The sequence below is a fragment of the Clarias gariepinus genome, chromosome 11 (genome assembly GCF_024256425.1).
Source record: "Clarias gariepinus isolate MV-2021 ecotype Netherlands chromosome 11, CGAR_prim_01v2, whole genome shotgun sequence".
In the NCBI taxonomy this organism is placed as follows: Eukaryota; Metazoa; Chordata; class Actinopteri; order Siluriformes; family Clariidae; genus Clarias; species Clarias gariepinus.
In genome coordinates this window covers 33,192,809-33,214,803 of record NC_071110.1, presented here as the reverse complement: position 1 = coordinate 33,214,803, position 21,995 = coordinate 33,192,809, and the positions used below count along the sequence as shown (strand labels likewise).

The window sequence follows — 21,995 nt, the reverse complement described above, 5'->3', positions numbered from 1 at the left end:
GAATGTGATCTTTTGAAAGTGTTGTTGAGCTGAACACACTGACACAAACACGCACACACACACACACGAGGATGATTTCTTATTTAATGATTTTATTTCCACACTCCTTACTAAATCGCGCTTTATTTCGGGTAACCGTAGCAACCTGTTATCACCCTCCATTGTCTTAACAACAGAACTAAAATACAATTGTAATAAGACGTTTATTTATTTCTTGAGTTGTGTGTTGTGTCTCTGTCTGCCTCGCGTGTTTATTAACCAGATCGCTCGAGCAGAGCCGTAGGAATTCTCTTTTTATCGTTGCTAATGTTATAATCCTATTATTAATGACTGTGCAATAAGAGCTGTTTGTTTTTAAGTGTGTGTGTGTGTGTGTGTGTGTGTGTGTGTGTGTGGTGAGAGATGATGTTGTAGAGAAGCGATGCTGCGGTACACACTAAGGCTCTGCTCCTCACATCAGCGCGTGAAAAAAGCACAGTGTCGAGGGGAAAACCTCTGGCACTAAACACACACACACACACACACACACACACACACACACACTTGTGTCCTCTTCTTCTGAGAACAAAAGGATTGTTTTATATCAGGGATGAATAAAGATAATTTAACATAAATACCTAATTTTCTTTGTCCTTTTAAAAATTTTATTTGTTCATTTTATTTAATTTATGTGTAAGTATGTATGAGTTTGTAATTGTGTGTGTGTGTGTAGATATAATTTGATAGGTTTGTGTGCTGTGAAGTGTAAAGTAATAAAGTATCAGTTAAAGTTAATTTTGATCAATTTTACAATTCAGGAATTACAGCTATTTTCATGCGTGCGCACATACACTTTTTGTGGCCCATAAATAATGGAACAAGAGGCTGACAAACAGTTGCATGGCCAGGCGCGGCCTGTTCCCTCGTTACACCATGACTGATTAAGCAGATAAAACGCCTGGAGTTTTTTTTCCTGAGTGTTCCATTTGCACTTTGTAGTTGTTCACTCCAACTCTCACCATGAGGTCGAAAGACGTTTCTGTGCAGGTGAAGAAAATAACATAATAATCCCATCAAAAAGAGGAAGAGAGAGAGAGAGCAAAAACATTAGGAGTGGTCACTCCAACAGTCTGAAACATTCTTAAAAAAAAAAAGGAATTAATTGGCAAACTCAGCAACACTAGAAAAATCCTGGAAGATAATGCCTGCAGAATTCTGTCAATGGTGAAGAAGAACCCTTTCACATCATCTAGCCAAGTCAGTAGGACTCTTGAGGAGGTGGGCGTGTCATTGTCAAAGTCTACAAAAAGCCTGAAAAAAAAGCCTGAATTCAGTATTCATGGATTTATGCCTTAAATACAGAAGCTTCACAAGAAGGTGCAAATGGTATCACTCAAGAACAAAAACTTTCACCAGAATCATGGGAAGAGAAAAGTAAGGAGAAGGAAACGAACAGCTTGTGATCCAAAGCACCACATCATCTGTCAGACGTGAGGGAGGCGGTGTTATGGCATCCGTGGGTGTGGCTGCCAGTGGTGTTTATTGACCTGACTGCTGTGGGATGAGGTCTGAAGTGCACAGGGTGACGCTCTCGGCTCAGTTTCAGCCAAATGCTGCAAAAATCTGATAAGATGCCGCTTCATACTGCAGATGGATAATAACCCAAAACCTTCAGTAAAGCTACCCAAGAGTTTCTTAAGGCAAATAAGTGCGATATTCTTATATCACCTGATAAATAATCCTGATATCACCTTGAAGTTAATTGTTTTTCTCTAATAGCACAGCAACTTACTAATATTTTTTTAAATTGAAGGACAAAACTGCATTTTGTCCATTTATAGGACATTATATATATATATACAGCATATGAGTAAATGTCAGTAAAAAGAACTACAGTAGTTCCTGATGTTAGTAGCAGCTAGTTAGCAGCTATAAGCCGTTACTATGGAAACCATAATGTATCAGAGCGAGCTCATTAATATAAGCCTATGCCACTGTCTGAGCCGGAGAGTTTTGGAGAATTAATCAACACCTGCTGACCAATCAGAGCGCAGAATGAGATTTGTGTTTAAGGCGTGTCGTGGTGTTTATGAGCTATGACAAGTGTGAGATTGAATTCTTGTGCTCTTAAAACGTGTGTCAGGCCGATTAGCGTCTAGGGGCTCGCTGGCATCAAACACACACACACACACACACACACACATTAGTACATCATTGTGTTGAGTACTCTTGGATTAAAACATTCTGATTTTTAAAAAAAAAATTACACAAAGTAATCTATTTATTTATTTAATAATGAATATTCCTTTATAGTACAAAAGTACAAAACATTGAAGTGTGTGTGTGTGTGTGTGTGTGTGTGTTTGCTGGTAGAAACATGAAATGATTACCTACAGTAGATAATGTACTTAATACTAATATAACTACATTGTAATGACTAACACTTTATTTGCATCAGGCTAACTGTGCTAACTTACTCTTAGCTAGCTAAAATCCATCATTAGCATCATTAGCATGTTTTTAGATAAGATTTAACTTGCTAAGCACAACGGAATAAATCTGTTACGTTTTAGAGCCTGTCAGGAGTTAGCAAACATCTGTCCACTAGCATCATGCTAAATGAGCTAACTGGGCTAACTTAATGATGTTAGCTTAAATTCATCATTAGACATGTTGGCACTTTTTTTGTGTTGTTAAAATTGTATTCACTTACGTTAAAGATAAAACATGTAGATTTGTGTTCACATTACGTTTTAACTCCAGTCAGGGATTAGCAAACACGTAGCAATGCTAATGTGGCAAATGCTAATCATACGCTACATGCAGCTTATCTGCACTTTTTTTAAATAACAGTCGCTAGTAGATTTATGCTACCATGCTAAAGGAATATTTGCTAAACTAATGTATTTAACCTTTAATGCAAAAGAATTTAGTACAGTCAGGTCCATAAGTATTTGGACAAGGTGAGGAATTGTAACATTTGTGCCTCTGTACATCACCACAGCGCGGTGCTGAGGGTCGACACTTCAGTCGGCTTCGTTATACACCCACTGTGGGTGGTGGAGTACAAACACACACACACACACACACACAAACACTTTCTAACTGTCCACATACTTTTGGACCTGTCTGTATTCTCAGAGTGCTCATGCTAGTTGTGTTACTACAGCAATACACCATGTTAATTCTAACCTTTCTTGGCATTCTGGTGTGTGTGTGTGTGTGTGTGTGTGTTTGCCAAAGGTTAATAATTAAGAGGTGAGTCGGAAGCTCAGGGTCAGGGGCGTGATGGGCATCTAGACAGGCTTTTCACACTGATCACGAGTACGCCCTCTGGTGTCAGGGTCCCGCTAACAGACAGAGGGTCCATGTCCTCCGGCAGCAAAGCCTTGTGGGTAAATTTGTCCATGACACAGCCGTCATCTCCAACCTGCGAGAGGGCAGAGAAGGGACAGTTTTATATCTATATATTTCCACTTAAACTATTTTGACACACACACACACACACACACACACATGCACACACACACCTTCTCAGCGTGAATAACAACGCTGCTGTTGAAGGCCATCACCACTATGTCATGCGGCTCAAATCGACTGACGTCTGCCGAGGTGTAATAACGATCGTCCACCCAGATCGCTCCTGAACTGACTGCAACACACACACACACACACACACACACACACACCAGTGTTTTATTCCTCTTATGACACCATCTCACCAAGTACAAACCTTACTTATTAAAGTACATCATCCTTTTTTTTATCCATTTAAAGCTGCAGCTCCTGTCCCTGTCGGCACTGACGTTATAGAAGCTGCACACACTCGTCCCTGCACCAGTCTCTCTCTCTCTCTCTCTCTCTCTCTTGCTCTGAGTTAATAAACTGTACACACAGAAGCGTAAACTCCTCCTTTGTCCTGATGTCAAAAAAACTGAAAGTTACCGCTTGACACTGGAGACTCCTTCCTGAAATGTTACATAAACGCCTCAAAGCGCTTACACAAGCACCTGTTACCATAGAGACGTGTTTTCATGAGGTCTGTTAGATTACATCACACTCTTTATTCCATAAAATGTGTGTGCGTGTGTGTGTGTGAGAGAGAGAGAGATTTTACTCCAACCTCCGGAGATAATGTGGCTTTTAAGTGCCTGTAATTCCACCGTACAAATATCTCTCACTCTCTCACTCTGTCAATTTGCCTCTCTCCTACACGATTACTCTCTCTCTCTCTCTCTCTCTCTCTGTCTGTATGATGTAATGGTCAGTCTGGAGCCTAAGCTCTGATGAACGGGAAGGTCTAGGGAGAAATAACGCTGCGAGAGAAAAACAGCCTCCTGCTCTCCCTCGTCCCAGCACTCACGTCTCCTTCATGATTCAGAGCGAGGTGGAGGTTCAACACTAATATTTTATAAATAAAGATCATGTCTTATAATATATATAATCCTATCATTTGTGCCATCTCATTTGTCTGTGGATGATTTATTTTCACCTACAATTTAAAAAGAAAATCATTTCCATCTATTTCTCATTTCACTCCCATCAACTTTATAAACGTAAGAATCTTTGTCTGGTTTATCAGCTGCACGTCTCACCGTGTGCGTCTCCGCAGCTCCAGTCACCTCGGTAACCCCCTGTGTGGGATGTCACGTCTCCCTGGCAACCACCAAACGTCTCTCTCTTGCTCACGAACGTCTCCGAGTCGCCTTCGTGACCCCCGAAAAGCGCCGTCGCTCTCTGATCCAGGAACGGCATGAAGAGCGAATCTGCAGGAGGAGAGGAAGCTGCTGTTTGGACGGACGTGACGCTGCTGCAGCTGTACCTGGCTGAAGATCGGAATGAGGATGAGGACGAGCGTGAGGAAGAGCAGCTGGTCAGAGAGGTCATGGTGCTGGATGAGGCAGAAGATCAACTCTGGAGCCGGGGAATTTTGCGGGTCTGATTTACCCCGTGGCCCAGGTGCATTGTGGGTCTGAACGTTGCTCTTCCTGTGTCCATACATGGCCTCGCTCTTGGCATCAGAGCTCCCGGAATAACTGAAGAACTGATAAGGCGTGGAAAAGCTCTTCAGAAGACACTTCAAAAGGAGCGGGAAAGATACACGGGAACCAACCGACCATCGCGGCTCCTCGACGTTCTCCACCAACGTTCTCCACCAACCTGCTGCTGAAACACTCGGCTCAAACGCCTGACTCCTGACACAAACAGCCCCAAAATATCGAACAATATTATGCATTTTAAACAGACATATTTTATCAAATTATATTAGACAAGTTTGTTTTGAAATTGAAAACTTTTTTAAAAACCAGGCTAATTTGAGTCCCGAATTGATGTGATTTTTTATTTTTTTTAATGATTAGAAATGATCTACAGTGCTGGTTTCTGTTCCCGGACCATATCCGCGTCCTGAGATGAGTTTCAGCTCTCTCCAAATCTTGACTGTTATTCTGCTCCAGTCGCTTTCTCAGAGTTCACTCACTTCCCAGATTTGTCCCCTGATCTGAAGACCATATAGACCCTCATCTTCTCTTCTTCTCATTCAGCAGGACTCTCAGCTCAGGCTCTCCCAGGGTTTCTTGTTGGGAAATATACCATCCTGGATGGAACAGTGTTCTCCACACAGTTAATATGACCCATGATGCAATGGGGCAGACTGTCAGCTGGGCTGTAGGGTGCTTCCCAAATCTCCACGGGCCTTTCCTCGCGTGTATATTCTGGAAGCAGATGGATGAGATTGTGATCAGAGCAGCCGAGCTGGGGGAGGGTGTGTGTGTGTGTGTGTGTGTGTGTAAAATCATCTTAGACATGTGCATATGGTTTAATCAATATGACCAAAGAGTTCCAGACGTCGTAGCAGCGAATTAAGTTATTTGAAAGTGGTAAACAGTTTCCTTCTAGGCGGTCCGTGTCTCTTTATTGTGGATCGTGGAGTTTATAAATGTGTCAAAGTGTTTGTTTACAGGGGGCGGAGCAAATCTGATAAAATTAATCATTTAAACTGCGCACTATTATTCTCTAATAGACACTTAATCCACGTTTACGTTGATTCCAAGTTGATGACGAATGAACCACATCTTCACTTCCTGTGTGTGAAGTGTGAAGCGCCGGGACACGCCCGTCCCTTTCCTGCAGGTCAGAGTGTTCATTACCGCTGGACAAAAACTGGGACACAGCCTTTATTTACTGTGATCAATAACTGAATGAAAGCTCTCTTTATCTCTGTCACTAATGAGGACACCGCCCCCTATTTGTACACTAAACCTCTCACACATCAGTCACTATTTGGGACGTGACCTTCCCTTATTCTGCATCACTGATTGTAAATGGTTTCTGTCCTCAACCCGATTCGTTGGATAAAAATTGGAACTTGACTTTCCCTTAGTGTCGGTTATGGATTAGGACACAACCATCTCTTAGTACTGGGTATCTAGCTCCCTTCAGATTCGGGGACAAACCGCAGCTTGGACCGTCCCCTACAGCTGGGCAATAAACAGGGACACAGCCGTCTGTTATAGTCACAAATGTAAAGGTCACAGACACGCGTTTTTTCTTTTTTTTTTTTTTTTTTGCAAATAACATTAATAATTTTATTGATAAGATTAAAACAAGGCAGATGCAGAAAGAAAGTTATTATATTTCAAAACAACCAGCATTCAAATACTTCATGAAAAACAAAAACAATTAATAAAGAAGAATTTAAATACATAAATAAAATATAAAGATGGGTCATAGTTTTCATCAGGTTCAGATGTGGGTTTGCACGTTAATCATTGTGTGTGTGTGTGTGTGTGTGTGTGTGTGTGTGTGTGTGTGTGTGTGTGTGTGAACAGTTAAAGCTGATGTGTGTTAAGACATTACTTCCTTTTATTCCTTTTATCTCATGTTTCACGTTCTATTACACTGGATGGACATTTTGGACACAACTCCACCACACACACACACACACACACACACACACACACACACACAAACACATACTCAATGCAGACCCAGTTGTGTGTAACGAGGCCACTTGTGATGTGGTGTAACTGCCAAAAACTGAGTCAATCACTCTGACAGGCAGCACAGTCTACCAATCAGAGAAGAGCTGGGTGTGAGGCAAAGCCCCGCCCCAAAAACTGTCAGTCTGTGATAAGAGAGAGGGAGAGATAAAATTCTATGAGAGAGAGAGAAACTAAATGAGAGATTAACATAGACATGGACTGAGATAAACTGAGAGAGAGAGAGAGAGAGTGAAGGTGAGAGATGGAGAGAAGAGCTTTAGAAATAATATAAAGATCGTAACGTTATAGTTTAGCTCTTGAGTGTTGGAACAGACGCGAGGTGAAGTCGATGGCACGCTTGGCATTAAAGGCACGATGCGGTAAAAATCCCCTGAGGTGCCAAAAAGCCCTGCGCGATACCCAGCACACACACACACACACACACACACACACACAGTTTTATAGTTCTGTTCACACTGTTACAGTTTTTTGTGTGTGTGTGACCCTTGACACACCCTAAACCGCTATCTCATTAGTGTAGAATGGTCTTGGGTGCAAAAGTTTATGCACCCCCCCCTCCCCCCTCCACAAACTGTTTATTGATTTTAATAAGGTTTGAAAAAAACAAACCAAAGTTTTAGATGCAGTGCGGAAGACGCTGCAGAGACAAATATCAGCATGGCTTGTGACGAGACGAACAAATGTATTTAATTTAGGGATGCACCGAAATGAAAATTCTGGGCCGAAAACGAAACCGAAATTTTTGGATGCACTTGGCCGAAAACCGATACCGAAACCGAAAATGGCTTCATTAAAAAACATGTTTAAAATATTTTCTTTTTGTTTGTATTAAAAAAATGTTGCATATTGCAACTTTGCTGTCCTCATCTGAAACTTTGAAGTGCTTCCAAACCGCCGACATACTCCGTGTTTGATGCGTAATGACAGCGCGAACGAGACGGGAGGATGGGAGAGGCGTGGCGACAATTTCGGCTTTTATTTTCGGCGCTTTCTTACGTTTCGGCCGAAACCGATAATGCTATTTCGGCCGAAAATTTTCGGCGGCCGAAATTTCGGTGCATCCCTAATTTAATTGAAAACTTTTTGTTTTAGGGCGCACAAACTTTTGCACTCAACCGTACACGTTGAGTTGAGAGACATCTGAAACAGTGTCTTGTAGTAGATAGTTATAAAGACACACACACACACACACACACACACACAGGTGGGGTTAGTGTCCAACATGCGTACACACTCGTCTGTCATTTTTAAAGCAACAGCTAAACAAGTGGGCGGGGTCTTATCTTCCCCCAGAGCCAATCAGATTTAACCAAGCGGCAGACTGACAGCCCGACTAATGCAGTCGGAGGGAACTGTGGATCGTCATGGCAACGACAGAACGACCATCAGCAAACAAAATTAGCCGTTTAAGTGTGTGTGTGTGTGTGTGTGTGTGTGTGTGTGTGTGTGTGTGTGAGAGCGAGAGAGAGACAGTACTTGACATTTATGGAGAATAAAAAAATGAGCTGTCTCTGTGAGAGGGCAGATCGAGCACGGTCACATCGTTCCTCTCGAAAGAAATGAAGCGAAGAACGATTAAAGAAACGAGTGTTTTTTCTGGAAAAGAAAAAGAGAGAAGAACGTTTCTGAGGCATCACGCGCTAACGGACACGTCGCGAAAAATCACATGTACAAAAATAGAACGACTTTCCCACAAACCCTGAAACGTCCTCGACACAAATGCTGCGGTGGAGACGACGCGACTCGCTTCCTAACATTGTGCCTGGAGTTTAGGACCAAAAGCTAACAAAGAAAACACTCTGGTTCTATAATAATAATAATAATAATAATAATGAGTGGTTATAAAACTAGTCCAGGTAAAAACCCCTATGTTGTTTTTGACGCCTCAATGTGAAACACTTTTTCCCGTCACAGAACAAACATTCAACATTTCAGCTTTTTCTCGGCGCTGATTGTGGCGGCGTTCGTTTGGCGGATTACGTTAAAGAGTTTCTGTAGCAAGCAGCCATGCCCTGTGGATGCACAACCTCGCCCCAGAATGCAATGGGGCCTGAGACGAGAAAAGGGGCGGAGCTAAACACGACAGCCATAATTCACAAAACCGTGCAAAAAGAGACTGGACGGTGCAAATCCGAGCGTTCAGGCATTCAAACTTGCAACACATGCAGAAAAGAATTTTCAGTCTTTCATTTCTTTTTTTTTACAACATTTTTCATCAATTCATTTTCCTTTTTTAACGTCTCTTTTTCTTTGAATGTTTTTAAAGTAGTAACCTCCAGTCCAGCCTCAACATCTTTCTCTCCCACCGCGCTGCAGAAAAGATTGTTGCGACGCTTTAAAAAAATATCTAGAGTCCACACCGGACCGCTGCGTGTAGGCGAAGACGAGGGGCGGAGTCTAAAACAAACATGCCGAATCGAACATTCCAAACAGAAACTTTGAAATTTTGGGTGTGGCCAAAATTAAATGGCAGACGCTCACTGCTCTCTCTCTTCCTCTTCCTCATCTGCGTCTTCTTCGTCTTCCTCGTCGAGCGACACCACTCCGGACGAAGCGACGTCTGAAACTTTCCTCCGTGCCAAATATTCTGACGTGCACCAAGCCCCACCCCTGCAGTCTTTACAAGGTGCCTCGTCCTCTTCGAACGTCTCAGAGAACGAATGGCCCCGCCTTTGCCCCGCTCGCTGGAGGCGTGCCAAAAGAAGGAGGTCCTCCCTGCCGTGCAGCGCGCCCAGGATCTTGGCGGTGAGGTCGTCACCACAGCGACCGAGGTCGCGAAGCAGTGGGAGTGTATCGTCCAGGCTGTACGTGCTGGACCCCAGCGTGTCCGGTGGCGACCCTGGTAACCCCGCCGGAGGTGAAAGGTCGACTGCGACGCCGCTTTCAGCCTCGCGTAGCCTCGCCTCGCAGACCCGAGTGTGTATGAGGTCACGCAGGTAATGAGGGTACGAAGAGAGATCTGCAGAAAGACGACACGGCATGAGTGTGTGTGTGTGTGTGTGTGTGTAATGTTTAGACTTTTTATTAATCAGCACTTCTGACCAATCAGAATCCAGTAGTCGACAGCGCTGTGGTGTAGAGCTGCTGAGTTCGGATTTTATTCTTAATTAATGTTTGCTTAATTCGCTTTGCATTTCCATGTTCATGTTTTTTTTTTTTTGGGCTCTCAAAGTGTTGTTAAGTGTTAAGTCGTGTTCACGCCGAAAAACACCTCATTATATTATAACAGCAATAACGATCACGTAAACTGTGATTAGAAAACACATTAACCCCAAATCTACATGTAACAAAACAAAACATTAATTATTTCTGTTAATGAATTGTTTAAAAAATAAATGTACTTAATGTATTTTTTAAACATTACACATCACTTCATGTAACATTTATACGCTTCTCTCTGTCTTTCAGCTCCGCCTCCCTTTTTATTGCCTTTCTTTTCTCTCTGCTCGTCTCTTCTTCTCTCAGTCTGCACATTAAACTTGCAGGAGAAATGAAGCTGCGGTATCAAATTGCACCAGCGAGCAAAATGAAAAGAGAGAGAGAGAGAGAATGAATAAATGTGCCATGACTCACACGCTGTCCAAAAAAATCACATTTCAAATCTTTTAAACTTGAGGCAATAAGCTACTGTTATTCTTATTCTTATTATTATTATTAATATTACTGTTATGGTTATAACTATTATGGCTGTAATTATTTGACAGTGAGGCAGTGAGGTAGTGAGGCGGAGCGACGTGTCCTGAGTCACGTCAGAGTCAGTGCAAATCCCAAGTCACGTCAGAAACCCTGGAACACTCACACTCTCACTTTCTCACTCTCTCACTTGCTCACTCTCTCACTTGCTCACTCTTTCATTTACTTGCTCACTCTCTCACTTGCTCACTCTCTCACTTGCTCACTCTTTCATTTACTTGCTCACTCTCTGATTCACTCACTCATCCGTCTCCTCGCTGCTTCACGCCTGTACTTTACATTTCTCCACAGTGACGCCGGTGTACGTTAGGGTTTTTTTTACTTTAAAATTGAAATATTTTACTAAAACTAATACTAATACATGGCTGCTTATGGAAGGACTTTAGAGAAAACAATTCCCTTTGTACAGTATTTTTGAAATCCAGATCTAATATTAGTGATAATAGTAGCAAATTATTTTTATTTAGTATTATTAGTATTATCATTAATAGGAGTATGTATTTATTTTTTCATTTTTAAGAATGATTATATTTATTCATTTATTAGTAATAATAGTATCACTGTTTGAGTATTATTTATTTATCATTAGTTGATGGGTCTCTGGCTTGTTCCCCAGTTTGTTCATTTAGTTTTACTGCTTTCTTAGCAGTTTATCATAAATAATTCTACATATTTTACACTGCAATAGGGCAAGATGTCAGGGTGTGTGTGTGTGTGTGTGTGTGTGTGTGCGCGCATACCTGTACTCTGCGTGGTGGGTTCGTTAGCAGACAGGAAGTCCTCGTCATATGAATCATCGTTCGACTCGTCTCCATCTACTGAAGACCAGGCGCGAAGTTTGGCCTCGGCAATGGCAAACTGTTCCGCCACGCCTGCAACAAACACACACACAGACACACACACACAGACACACACACTCAGTTTGAACATTCTAAAGGCACACTCCAGTAGAGGGCGTGACATTGCCATGGAGACGGCCTAATTAAATGGCACGCTCTGCTTTTTGATTGACAGCACGATGACACATGCTGATGACATCACACGAGTGTCCTCTACCAAAATGACCTCACCGCCGCATACACCAAACCACAGAGTTTGCATTTACACACACACGCACACACACACAGTAATATATGCTGATGTGTGATTGGCTCTATGATTCAGCAAGTTTGGATCAATTTCCTGCAACTGTTTAATCGACCAATCAGAGTGCAGCAGCCCCTCCCCCAAAACCCCTAAATGTGTTCTGTACAGTGAAGATCAATTCAGTCCATTCATCACACACACACACACACACACACACACACACACACACACACACTCTGCTCCTGGGAAAAATGCCAAACTCCAGTAGAAAAGGCTGCAAAGTGTGTGTGTGTGTGTGTGTGTGTGTGTGTGTGTGTGTGTGTGTGTGTGTGTGTGTGTGTGAGAGAGAGAATGCAGGCGGACATCCAGCATCCTGCAGGTGATATCGCAAGCACTCTCACCCCCCCCCCCCCAACACACACACCCCTAAACTGATTTTACTCACTCTCTCTCTCTCTCTCTCTCTCTCTCACACACACACACACACACACACACACACACTTGTGGTAACTACTCGATTCCAGTGCTTTTTAAAAATATCATCTTAACCTACAGGATAAACCGTCTAGAAAGCACTTTTTCACACCACTCGCGCTCCTGAGGTAAAAAGCTGTGCCGTTTCCATGGCAACATACAGACATACCATAATTCTCTTCACAAGTCCCTGTCTGACTTATTCCCATTCCCATTCAAGTCATTTCACATCAAAAAAATGTTTCCATGGTTTCACTTGGCTAGCTAAAGTAGGCTAGCATTAATCTCTTTAAAGTCTTGATCTGATCTAGTATGCGTGTGAAAGTGTGTACTAAATATCTTATCAAAACGTTAATCAAAACGTGAATTAAATACTGAATTAACTACTAGCCAGTAGCTAATCTAATCATTTAACACAACATAGCATGAATTAAAAATTATTTATTATTCCGCTTACAACAGTTGTAAATCTTAGAGGTTAGCTTTATCTAGCGAATGCAACATGCTAGTCAGCTAGCTACGATTCAACTCATGGCAACACAAAAAAATGCTAATCACGCTAAAAGCAAAAGTGTGGACAAGTTTTCTGTATGTCAGCATATAATTTTGTTTTTCAATTTAGTTTAAAAGCGTTATAGTTTATGGTAGATTGATTGTACCTAATGATGCTAGCTAGTTTTTATAGCTATGTTAGTTAGCTTTCTTTTTTTTATAATATACTGTATTATGAAAATGTTTTAAACAATGCTAAACTTAACCACATCTGGTAGCTGGTGTACTTCTTGCACAGTCACGTTAGCTAGCTACATTTGGTAGATAATTACTATTAAAAAGATAGTTAGATAGTTGACTGTAAGCTAGTCTATTTTGACCATAGAGCAACTTCTGTAATATGTTAATACAAACATTTCTGTTACTATACACTCACACTCACACACACACACACACGTGCGTGAGCACTGACCAGCGGCGAAGCGGGCCTCCTGCTCGCCCTCAGACAGATCTGAGTAGGAGTTAAAGTCGGACTCAAGGGCGCTGGGAGCGTCTGTGGGTTTGCACCATCCTTTCCACTCAATGAGGTGAGCGACACGTCCCTGCGCCATCGCTGTCGGCTTTGTGACGTGATCCTTCACCACCTGAGAGATACCTGTGAATACACACATTTACATATACAGACAATTAGAAGAAGAAGAAGAAATGCAGAAATGTACAGGAGTATGTGAAGAAAAACGTGTGTGTGTGTGTGTGTGTGTGTGTGTGTGTGTGTACCATGAAGTGAGGATCTAGCAAGTGCTGCGATTTCCTGAATTGTGAGAGCTCTTCTGGATTTGGGCAACATGGTGACAGGGTCCTCAACATTTACCTGAAAATAAGAAAGGACAGGAAATGAAGGAAAAGAAGAAGACGAGGTGGACGATAAGAATAAGATGATGTTCTACAGTAATTCCAGAATAATTCTATAAGGCAGTGTTTATGGTTCAGTCGAAGGTGAAAGTGTGTGTGGAGTGCAGGGGGACATGGGTTCACTCTTAGAAGTGCGTCACTGTCAAATTCTGTAAATCTAAACAGGAAACCTTCTAAAAATGTGAGCCAATAAGAACCAAGGGGAGAGGCAAAAAGGGGGGGGGGGGAATGCTAGTCTAGGAATATTGAATATAATTTACAATACGATATTAAATATTAAATAGAAAACAAACCAAAGCAGAGCTCTGCTGCTGAGTTACTGAATGCTGTTACAGTGATTCAATACATCAACTATTTCATATTTACACCACATCTGAGTTTTGTACTACCCAGGAAATTGGATTAATTAATTAGTTAATTGGATGTGGTTTGATTTTTCCACCATAAATTTTTATTCCATGCACTTAGAAGATTTAGACGTGTGATCTTGTTAACAAACCTAATCTTTTTTTATGTCTATTTCATTTTGTCAAATTCTACACAAACTAGAAAAAAAAATTATTGAATTGAAAAACAAAACGCCAGCAAAACCTAATTAAATGATTATTATCATCAATCACACTAACGGTGTTTTGGATGTGACTGGGAAATTAAAATAATAATACTAATAATAATAAGAGAATTACAGTAACACATGAGGCTTTCTCTCGTTCTGCAGCTCCGTCACCTGCTGACGTCACCGCGGCACCACGCTGCTTTTTATAGCCTCGGTGAGCGTGTGGCGCGCGCACACGCACGCTCGCTCGCTTATCAGGATCCGCGCGCGCGAGGTGCGTTTCGGGTTCAGTGTGTTTGTTGACCGAGTGACCGCGTTAACGTCTGACACACACGCGCGCGGGCTCTCCAGGTGCTGCATGGCTGATGTCTCTGCGTGTGTGTGTGTGTGTGTGAGAGAGAGAGATCCAAGTGTATTAAAATGACAATAACTTCTTTAGACTCTGTCTCTCTCTCTCACACACACACACACACACACACACACACATTACCTGTTCGTCGGCCTGCTTGTGTGAAAAACCTGAAACAGTGACGCTCATACACATGTATATTAACCGGATGTAAACCGGAATCCTGCGCGCGCGCGACAGCATGACGAACCCGGTCTATAAATGGAGTTGGAGCGCGCGAGCCTCATCCACACGGGCACCCTGCAGCAACAAGCGCGCGCCACAGGTTTCATAACGGCACCGCCGAGTAACCGGTCCTGCCGCCGTCCTCACCCTCACCACACACACACACACACACACGTTGTTAAGGGAGAGATGCTCGTTAAAACATAACAAGAGAAGAAGCGGTGAGAGGTTGCGCGAGGGACACGACCGCACCTGGACCTCATACAAAAACATAATACGCACCTGGACCTTATACAGATAAAACACACACACACACACACACATATATATATATACAGAGAAAGAGAGAATGATCAGGGTACCCCGGTGCCGCTCGCGCCGCAGAAGAACAGTAGCTTTTCCATGTGCACACCGGCAGCGCGAGCGCAGACCGCTCCTCACAGTGGACATGCCACGTCGCCGTTCAGCTAACGGACCCGTCCTCCCTCTCTGTCTCTCTTTAATTCAGTCGCCAAAAAAAACAGCATTTCTATAGCAACCGGTCACCGCGGAACTGATGTTCTCTCCGGGGTGGATGGGGAGGGGGGGGGGGTAATCTGTGGGACAGCTCGTGTCGCCGCGATGCCCAGAGTGACGTCACTAGCGTCACGTCACATCGAACGGTTACAGTTCAATTGGGTGGCTCGCGCTCCAAATCAAAATCTCCCTCTCTCTCCCTCTCTCTCTCCCTTTCCGCGCGCGCACACAAACACACACAGCGCTGCCTGTTAAATGCACGTTGCTGCTTTATGTTGGATAAATGCTTTTATTATAAAAAAAAAAAAAACACAACTGAATTTTATAACTGAATTATTGTAATAATTAACTTTATATATCAGTGTTTCGGCTCATGTTGTGGAGTATAGAAAAATTAAATAATTTCTGTAAAGCTTTGAGTGTAACCAATAAGAAAGGGTGTAGTTTTATCACGTGACTCACAGGTTGCTAATTAGCAAGGTTAATTAGCAACACTCGATCAATTGAAGGCAGAAAAACGTCTTAATGGCTTTCGGGGTAGAGAGTTATTTAATTCCTCCACAGCTAAACTTTCAGAGGAGGCAAATTAACGAGTTCTCTAACACCTAAGGGAGTGGACGTTTAGCCACAAATCACATGCTTTAGCAAAGCAAGCTAACTAACCTAGCAAACCCTAACCATAAACATTAATTTGTGGTTGTAATGGCAACATTAGCTTAACAAATGCTAGCGCGTTCTCACACAGCGAGGTGCTGAGGCTGTAATTCGTGACTCTGAGCGTGAAGTCCCACTGTGTTCCGCAGTTCCTGCATGTTTACTCATACATATGCATAGAGCTGGGACCTGAGAACAGAACGAGCGGTTTAGTTATGCTAATTAGTTATGCTAATGAGCTAATCAGTAAAAGATGCTGAAGAAAAGTGGAGATGAGTTTGTTTCAGCAGAGGCTCGATTAAGACGTCTTACATTTAAAATCATTAAAACTTAAATGAAAAAAATTCAAACTTTATGCTAACACTGCATGTGTAAATCGCTTACACAGCTAAAAAAAAAAGTCTCATGATAAACACTAACGGCTAAACACTAAATCCTAAACCGTCTGTGTATCTCTGGCTTGCTAAGCTAAGCACGGAACTACAGTATATCGTACTGTGTTTGCCAGGCTAAGCACTAAACTATATTATGTTTGCTAGTAAATACATGAGAGATTAGTGTCTAGCCTTGTGTGCGAAATCTAGTCACTTGTTTGCTTTAAACAATTGATAAATTGATTTCTGATTTTAGTCAAGTGAATGATTATTCTCGTTCTCGTACATAGATAACAGCAACCATGGACTTAGCATTAACCTGAAGATTAGCTAGAGAACAAGATGAGTAGCGAGACAAAAATGCCTGCTATTTCTGTCGGCTCTTTATAACGACTCAAGTAGTGTGTGGGAGACGTTCTCTCTTTCTTCTCTCTTGGTTCTCTCGGCTCCAGGCGCATGATGAGGCTCGGTGGTGGGTGGCTAAAAGAACATGAGTTCAGCGTTCTTCTATTTCCAGACGATCTGATACACACACAAAGCTTTTTTTTTTTTCTTTAAAAAAATGTTAGCACCTCGAGGTATCGGTCCAGCTCCTCGAATGGGACGCTCAGGAGGCGTGGCAACCCTCTGTGTTCGGTCCCGCCCAAAAGCGCGAGGTCAGATAAGGAGCTCTCAGCGCTCCAGTCCAGGCGAAACCGTCCGCCCGCCACTGTGGAGAGGAACAACATTACATGACATCACAGCATGTAGCATGTTAGCATGTTTGCGTATGACACGCCACCTGATGCCTGAATGTAAACTTTTTTTTGGGATGATGTCAGAGAAGTAGAACTAGTAAATAAAAAGGTATCTTTATTAACGTAACATTAATTTAAAAAAAAATAGTTTTTTTTTCTTTAAACTATTTTCTTTCCTTAAATTTATTGATGCCACCATTTGATTTATGGTACACATTTCAAAAGAAGTGAAATTAGCAAACCAAAAGAATTAATAACAGCTAGCTAAGAATCAGCGCTAATATTTCCTTGTATGATCACGAGAAATAAAACTTTTTGTTACACAATATGTTTTATTTTTGTGGTTTTAAATTTAAAAGTTTTGAGGAAGTGTAGATGTCAGGTGTTGTTACCATCCAAACAATCACTGGGCGTCCTCGGTCAGTTACCATGGCAACCAGATGTACAGGTTGGAACAAGGCAGATCATAGTTTTTTTTGTGTGTGTGTGTGTGTGTGTGCATTTGAACTTTTTTTTCTCAGGTATCGTTTCATTTTATGTGCATGCTTTAATAAAGCCAATGTTAAACAGCGCACGCTGCTGTTTCAGGACGTCATGCGACAAACTGCAGACCTGAGGACAGGAAGTCACGATGGTTCACAAGTGCACGAATATCCGTGGAGATCCACCAGGAAGTAGCATCTCACCAAAATGCCACAGGTGACATCACTTCCTGCCTGGCAGCCCATGCAAAACAGGTCAGTAATAGTTTAGTATTAGTTGTGAACTATACTACTACTAATATCACTACTACTAATAATAATAATAACAGTAATAATAATACTCCACATCACTGTTGATTGGAACTTGACTGAAAAGCCTTGATTAATTTTCTCTACATCTGACATCATGCACGTCTGGTGTTTAAAGTGGCTAATGCACGAGTTAGCTTCCTTCTAGATGATTAACTCCTTTGAGCTAGTTGGATTTTCTACTTTTTTTCACAATATTCTCATTCTATTTTTTAAATGATTTAGCTGATTTCATTTATAGATTTTGAACGATAGCTAGTTTTTTCAGTTTTTTTTTTTACAGCTAGCTTAACAGCTAATCTTGTGGGATTTGTTTTGTGATATTCTACAAATGCAGTGCTTTTGCTTTGAAACAGAAAAATATCCACTTTCTGTTTTAAAGCAAAAAATGCAGCTTATGTTTTTTTTCATGTTCACATTTTATAAATTCTAAATGACTAGCATGACCGATTTTAAGTTATAAAAATGATACTGAAGATGTTTCATGTGTTTTAGCACGAGTACCAGCTGACCTAAGTACCTTTTAGCCCCTGGTGGTTCAGTCAACCTGCACCTGTGCTAATGATCCCGCGTAACAGTGCAGCGGTGTGAGTTACAGCTCTACTGTACCCTGCATGTGAGCGCGCAGCCTCCTGCATAGCCGCCGCATCGACACCCTCACTACAGCAGCGACTTGGGTTGCGCTTCCTCTTTATCATCGCTCGTGTTATGTTCCGGATGATACTCGACACGCCGCGGGTCTTTTCACTGCGCACAGCGGCGTGTGTAAGGCTCCGACCTCGCCCCTCAACCCGCTCGAGCCAGTGAAACCAAAGACATGATGAAAAACATCTTTGCGTGTGAGGTGCGGTCCTGGATTTGTCATTAATCTCAAAATCCTCATTAGTGTCTAGTGCAACACACACACTTATCGTTGAGGATTTTAGTATTGAATCTTTTCTCAATCAAAATCAAATCATAACCAATTCATATTTGATTAGAGTCACATTATCGCTAGCCACTCAGTCTGATATACCGTAATCAAAAACATGATTTTCTTTATTTCATGGTCTTTAATCTGCGTACTGACTGATCGCAGACTGACTTCACAAAACCTTTTCACTTTGACACCAAAAACACTGAGGATATGCACAGTGTATTTCTACTGAAATCACATCTATGGCATTGGATTCACAGCTACAGTGTTTATTTCCGCTCTAGAGTAATGAACCATCACGGATCCACCTCAGAGTCCAGGTCCTCCGACTAAAAACAAACACCGCAGACGTGTTAAAGCAACTGTTTATTTACTGTAACTGTTAGTGATTCATTACTCAATACAAATACTACATGCAGTGTTTAATCAATCGTCAGAGTACTTAGTTACATCCCACAGTATTTGGTTCCATTTTTAATTGTAAAGCAGAGATTTATTTTTTACACACAAACCAACACTTTATAGTTAATTTAATACTAAAAATTAGCCCAGTTTTATTGAGCTTTTATTGAGTGTTGAATCCGCTCTCAAGTGCTTTAACTGGCAGTTAATTCATCTGCATTAACCGTGTTCAGTTAGCAGTGTTTAGTCCAGATGTGGTGAAATAGCTGAGTGGAGTGTTGTAAACGTTTGACGTAAACACTGTAGATGTGCCGTAGTGTTAATTTAACACTAACACTGAGTATAGTATGCTGTAACAGCTACGGTGTGCAATAAACAAACACTTCACACAAGTTAGGACTGTGCTGAAACAGCATGGTGTTGAGTTTGTGAACGCACATCTCCACCGGTGGTATAAATTGCACCCTGAAGCAGCACGAGCGAACCCAACACCGTAGGCATTAACGCAACACCGGGAATTTTTCGTCTTGTCCCCGTTTGTCCGTATCGAGTCCATCTGGTGTGAGAAACACTCACCGCCTCACACTGAGCAACAGGCGGAAAGGTTCGAGGCCACCAGCAGCTCGGGCCATCTGGAAGAGTGTGACGGTTAAAATGACCTCACCTCAACTTAACAGTGTGTGTGTGTGTGTGTGTGTGTGTGTCATGGCTCTAAGCAGCGTTTGACTTATATATTACTGCCGAGACTCATCTTGGCTATTGCCTGTGGGGAGTTAGGGCGAGGACACCTGTACCTCTACCTCTGTACCCGTGTCTCTACCTGTAAATTTGCCTGTATCTTTATCTGTATCTCTACATGTGTTACTACTGGAAGCTGTGTGTAGTTTTGTAGACATCTTCACACCAGGCTATAATAATGTGAGAGTTTCACTTCTACTCTACAAGTGTCTCCGACCCCTGTTACACTTTACTGACAACGACTAACCAGATATTCTTTGTAATGGGGTGCCATTATTTTTTAAAGAACGCTTCCTCATGTTTGAAACACATTATTGGTGCAAACCTATAATTTCAAGTGTATGAAGTTAGTATATCACAGCACGGGTGCCAAAACTTTTGGCCCTATCTCATATTATATTATATTCGTTTCGCGTGCGCAGTCCCGTCCCTGAGCAATGGTGGACTGGGTCCTCGCGCGCCGCCGCATCTCCATCATGCGTTTTTTTTTTCCATGCGTGAATAGTGTTGCAGGGTCGCGAGCGCAGCATCAGCAGCATCCAGTCCGCATTACTGCCGTCACACACACACACACACACACACGCTGCGGACCATCCTGCATCCTGTGTACCATGCTCGCTCTCTCACACACACACACACACACACGCGCGCGCATTAAAAGCCCGCAGAATCCACACGTGCACAATGAAAGCTCGTGCGGTGCGGTGTTTCACGCAACGTGCTCTCTCTCTCTCGTGCTCGGAGCAGGCAGAGCGGAAGTGCGGTCCTTACCTACGGGGGTCTTGGAGGCGACGCAGCCCATGCTTACACACTGACCTGCAGTGCATCAACACACACACACACACACACACACACACCACTTTCTCTCTATAGGGCGCTGCTCGTTTCCGCGTCCGGTTAATCGGTTACCCTTGCAACTTTCATGCTTTGCTTTCTCTCTCTCTCTCTGTCCTGTTGTTGTTTGTTGTTTACCCCCACCGAGCCCCCCAACCACACACACATACACACACCCCGCCCCGCACTCACCACTACGTCACGCGGGGAAGACTCGACGCGTGCGTTTCAGCACCTTGGCGGCGGGACAGCGCGTGCGTGCTCGAGCTCCCAGTCGGCGGCCGCAGCATTGGTTGGCTCTGACTCTGGTCTTCTTCTTCTTTTTTATTCTTCTTTTTCTTTTCACTTGCCTGCTCTTTCTTCTCCAGCGTCTGAAATCTTGCTCTATGTGGTTGTTCGTTTTCTTTTTTTTGTTTTGTTTTTGCACGAGCGCAAACACGAGTAAACACGAGTAAATGAGTGAGAAATCGGGAGTGCGCGAGCTGCGCTTAATAAATCCTGCCCGTTTTGGCTCCGCCCACAAGGCGAGATATATGAAGGCGGAACGAGATGTGATTGGACGAACAGGGGAGAGAGAGAAAGAGAGAGAGAGAGAGAGAATGCGCGAGCGCAATACAGTACAGTACAGTACAGTACATATTCCCCTCAGTAGCATTATATGTATAGATGGTGTGGTATACATGGTGCTGACGTCACTGATTGGTTAATTGAGTTCTCCTCCCTGAGCCGGTGAAAAAACCATAGAACATTTAGATCATTAAGCGCTCGAGCTTGTAACTTCGGTTTAGGCCAATAAATAGCCTTTTTTAACTTTATTAAGTTGTCGATTTTCTGAAAAGTACACCATGTGATTTTTAATGCTTTTTACAGATCAAAAAGTTCTACATCCAATAAAATGCGTCTGATTGATCACGTGATTTACAGGGCGCTAATAAAAGGACGCCTTATTCCGTCTCTTTGATGATTTAAGCTTATTTGTCTGTAACAGTGCAGCAGGAATATCAAAAACATTTCATTTCCACATCTGAGAAGACGACAGAACAGGAACTGGACAGCGCAATGCAACAGATATTGTACCTTATTTTTATTGATATTATTTTTAAATTAATGCGTGTAAGAAACCCATCCAATGTTGAACAGATGAGTGAGTCACGTGACTGGCTCTGCTGTTGTTTGCTCAGGGACTTCATGATTTTTAATGCATTAAACAGAAAGTCATATTAAAGCAGCAGTACAGTTAATGTGAGGTGCAGTAACACTGAG

At 42.5% G+C, this 21,995-nt stretch overlaps 2 protein-coding genes across 4 annotated transcripts; both read right to left on the bottom strand.

Moving 5' to 3' along the window:
* Positions 1-2,408: 2,408 nt before the first annotated feature.
* Positions 2,409-5,174, bottom strand: LOC128533612 (heat shock protein beta-7-like). Its single transcript, XM_053507897.1, has 3 exons — positions 4,575-5,174; positions 3,510-3,631; positions 2,409-3,409 (listed from the first exon to the last, which is right to left on the bottom strand). The coding sequence occupies exons 1-3, from the start codon at positions 4,864-4,866 to the stop codon at positions 3,257-3,259; spliced, it is 567 nt and encodes a 188-aa protein (XP_053363872.1). The 5' UTR covers positions 4,867-5,174; the 3' UTR covers positions 2,409-3,256.
* Positions 5,175-8,103: 2,929 nt separating this feature from the next.
* fam131ab (family with sequence similarity 131 member Ab) lies at positions 8,104-21,132 on the bottom strand. Of its 3 annotated transcripts, XM_053507695.1 has the most exons (6): positions 20,925-21,132; positions 16,887-17,023; positions 13,506-13,599; positions 13,201-13,383; positions 11,417-11,548; positions 8,104-9,942 (listed from the first exon to the last, which is right to left on the bottom strand). In XM_053507695.1, the coding sequence occupies exons 3-6, from the start codon at positions 13,573-13,575 to the stop codon at positions 9,461-9,463; spliced, it is 867 nt and encodes a 288-aa protein (XP_053363670.1). In that variant the 5' UTR covers positions 13,576-13,599; positions 16,887-17,023; positions 20,925-21,132; the 3' UTR covers positions 8,104-9,460. The 3 variants fall into 3 exon arrangements, with proteins under 3 accessions (XP_053363670.1, XP_053363669.1, XP_053363668.1); XM_053507694.1 differs by lacking the exon at positions 16,887-17,023; XM_053507693.1 differs by lacking the exons at positions 16,887-17,023; positions 20,925-21,132 and adding an exon at positions 15,133-15,304.
* Positions 21,133-21,995: the final 863 nt, after the last annotated feature.

Bases quoted from the DNA above. Each gene is read 5' to 3' on its own strand.
- LOC128533612 (XM_053507897.1), bottom strand. From the start codon at position 4,866: ATGACCTCTCTGACCAGCTGCTCTTCCTCACGCTCGTCCTCATCCTCA. The intron at 3,632-4,574 runs GTGAGACGTGCA...TGTGTGTTGCAG, and splicing joins GAGCTGCGGAGACGCACACG to TCAGTTCAGGAGCGATCTGG. The intron at 3,410-3,509 runs GTGTGTGTGTGC...GCCCTCTCGCAG, and splicing joins TTGTTATTCACGCTGAGAAG to GTTGGAGATGACGGCTGTGT.
- fam131ab (XM_053507693.1), bottom strand. From the start codon at position 15,174: ATGGAAAAGCTACTGTTCTTCTGCGGCGCGAGCGGCACCGGG. The intron at 13,384-13,505 runs GTACACACACAC...GTGTATTCACAG, and splicing joins TGCTAGATCCTCACTTCATG to GTATCTCTCAGGTGGTGAAG. The intron at 9,943-11,416 runs GTATGCGCGCAC...GTCTTTCTGCAG, and splicing joins ACCCACCACGCAGAGTACAG to ATCTCTCTTCGTACCCTCAT.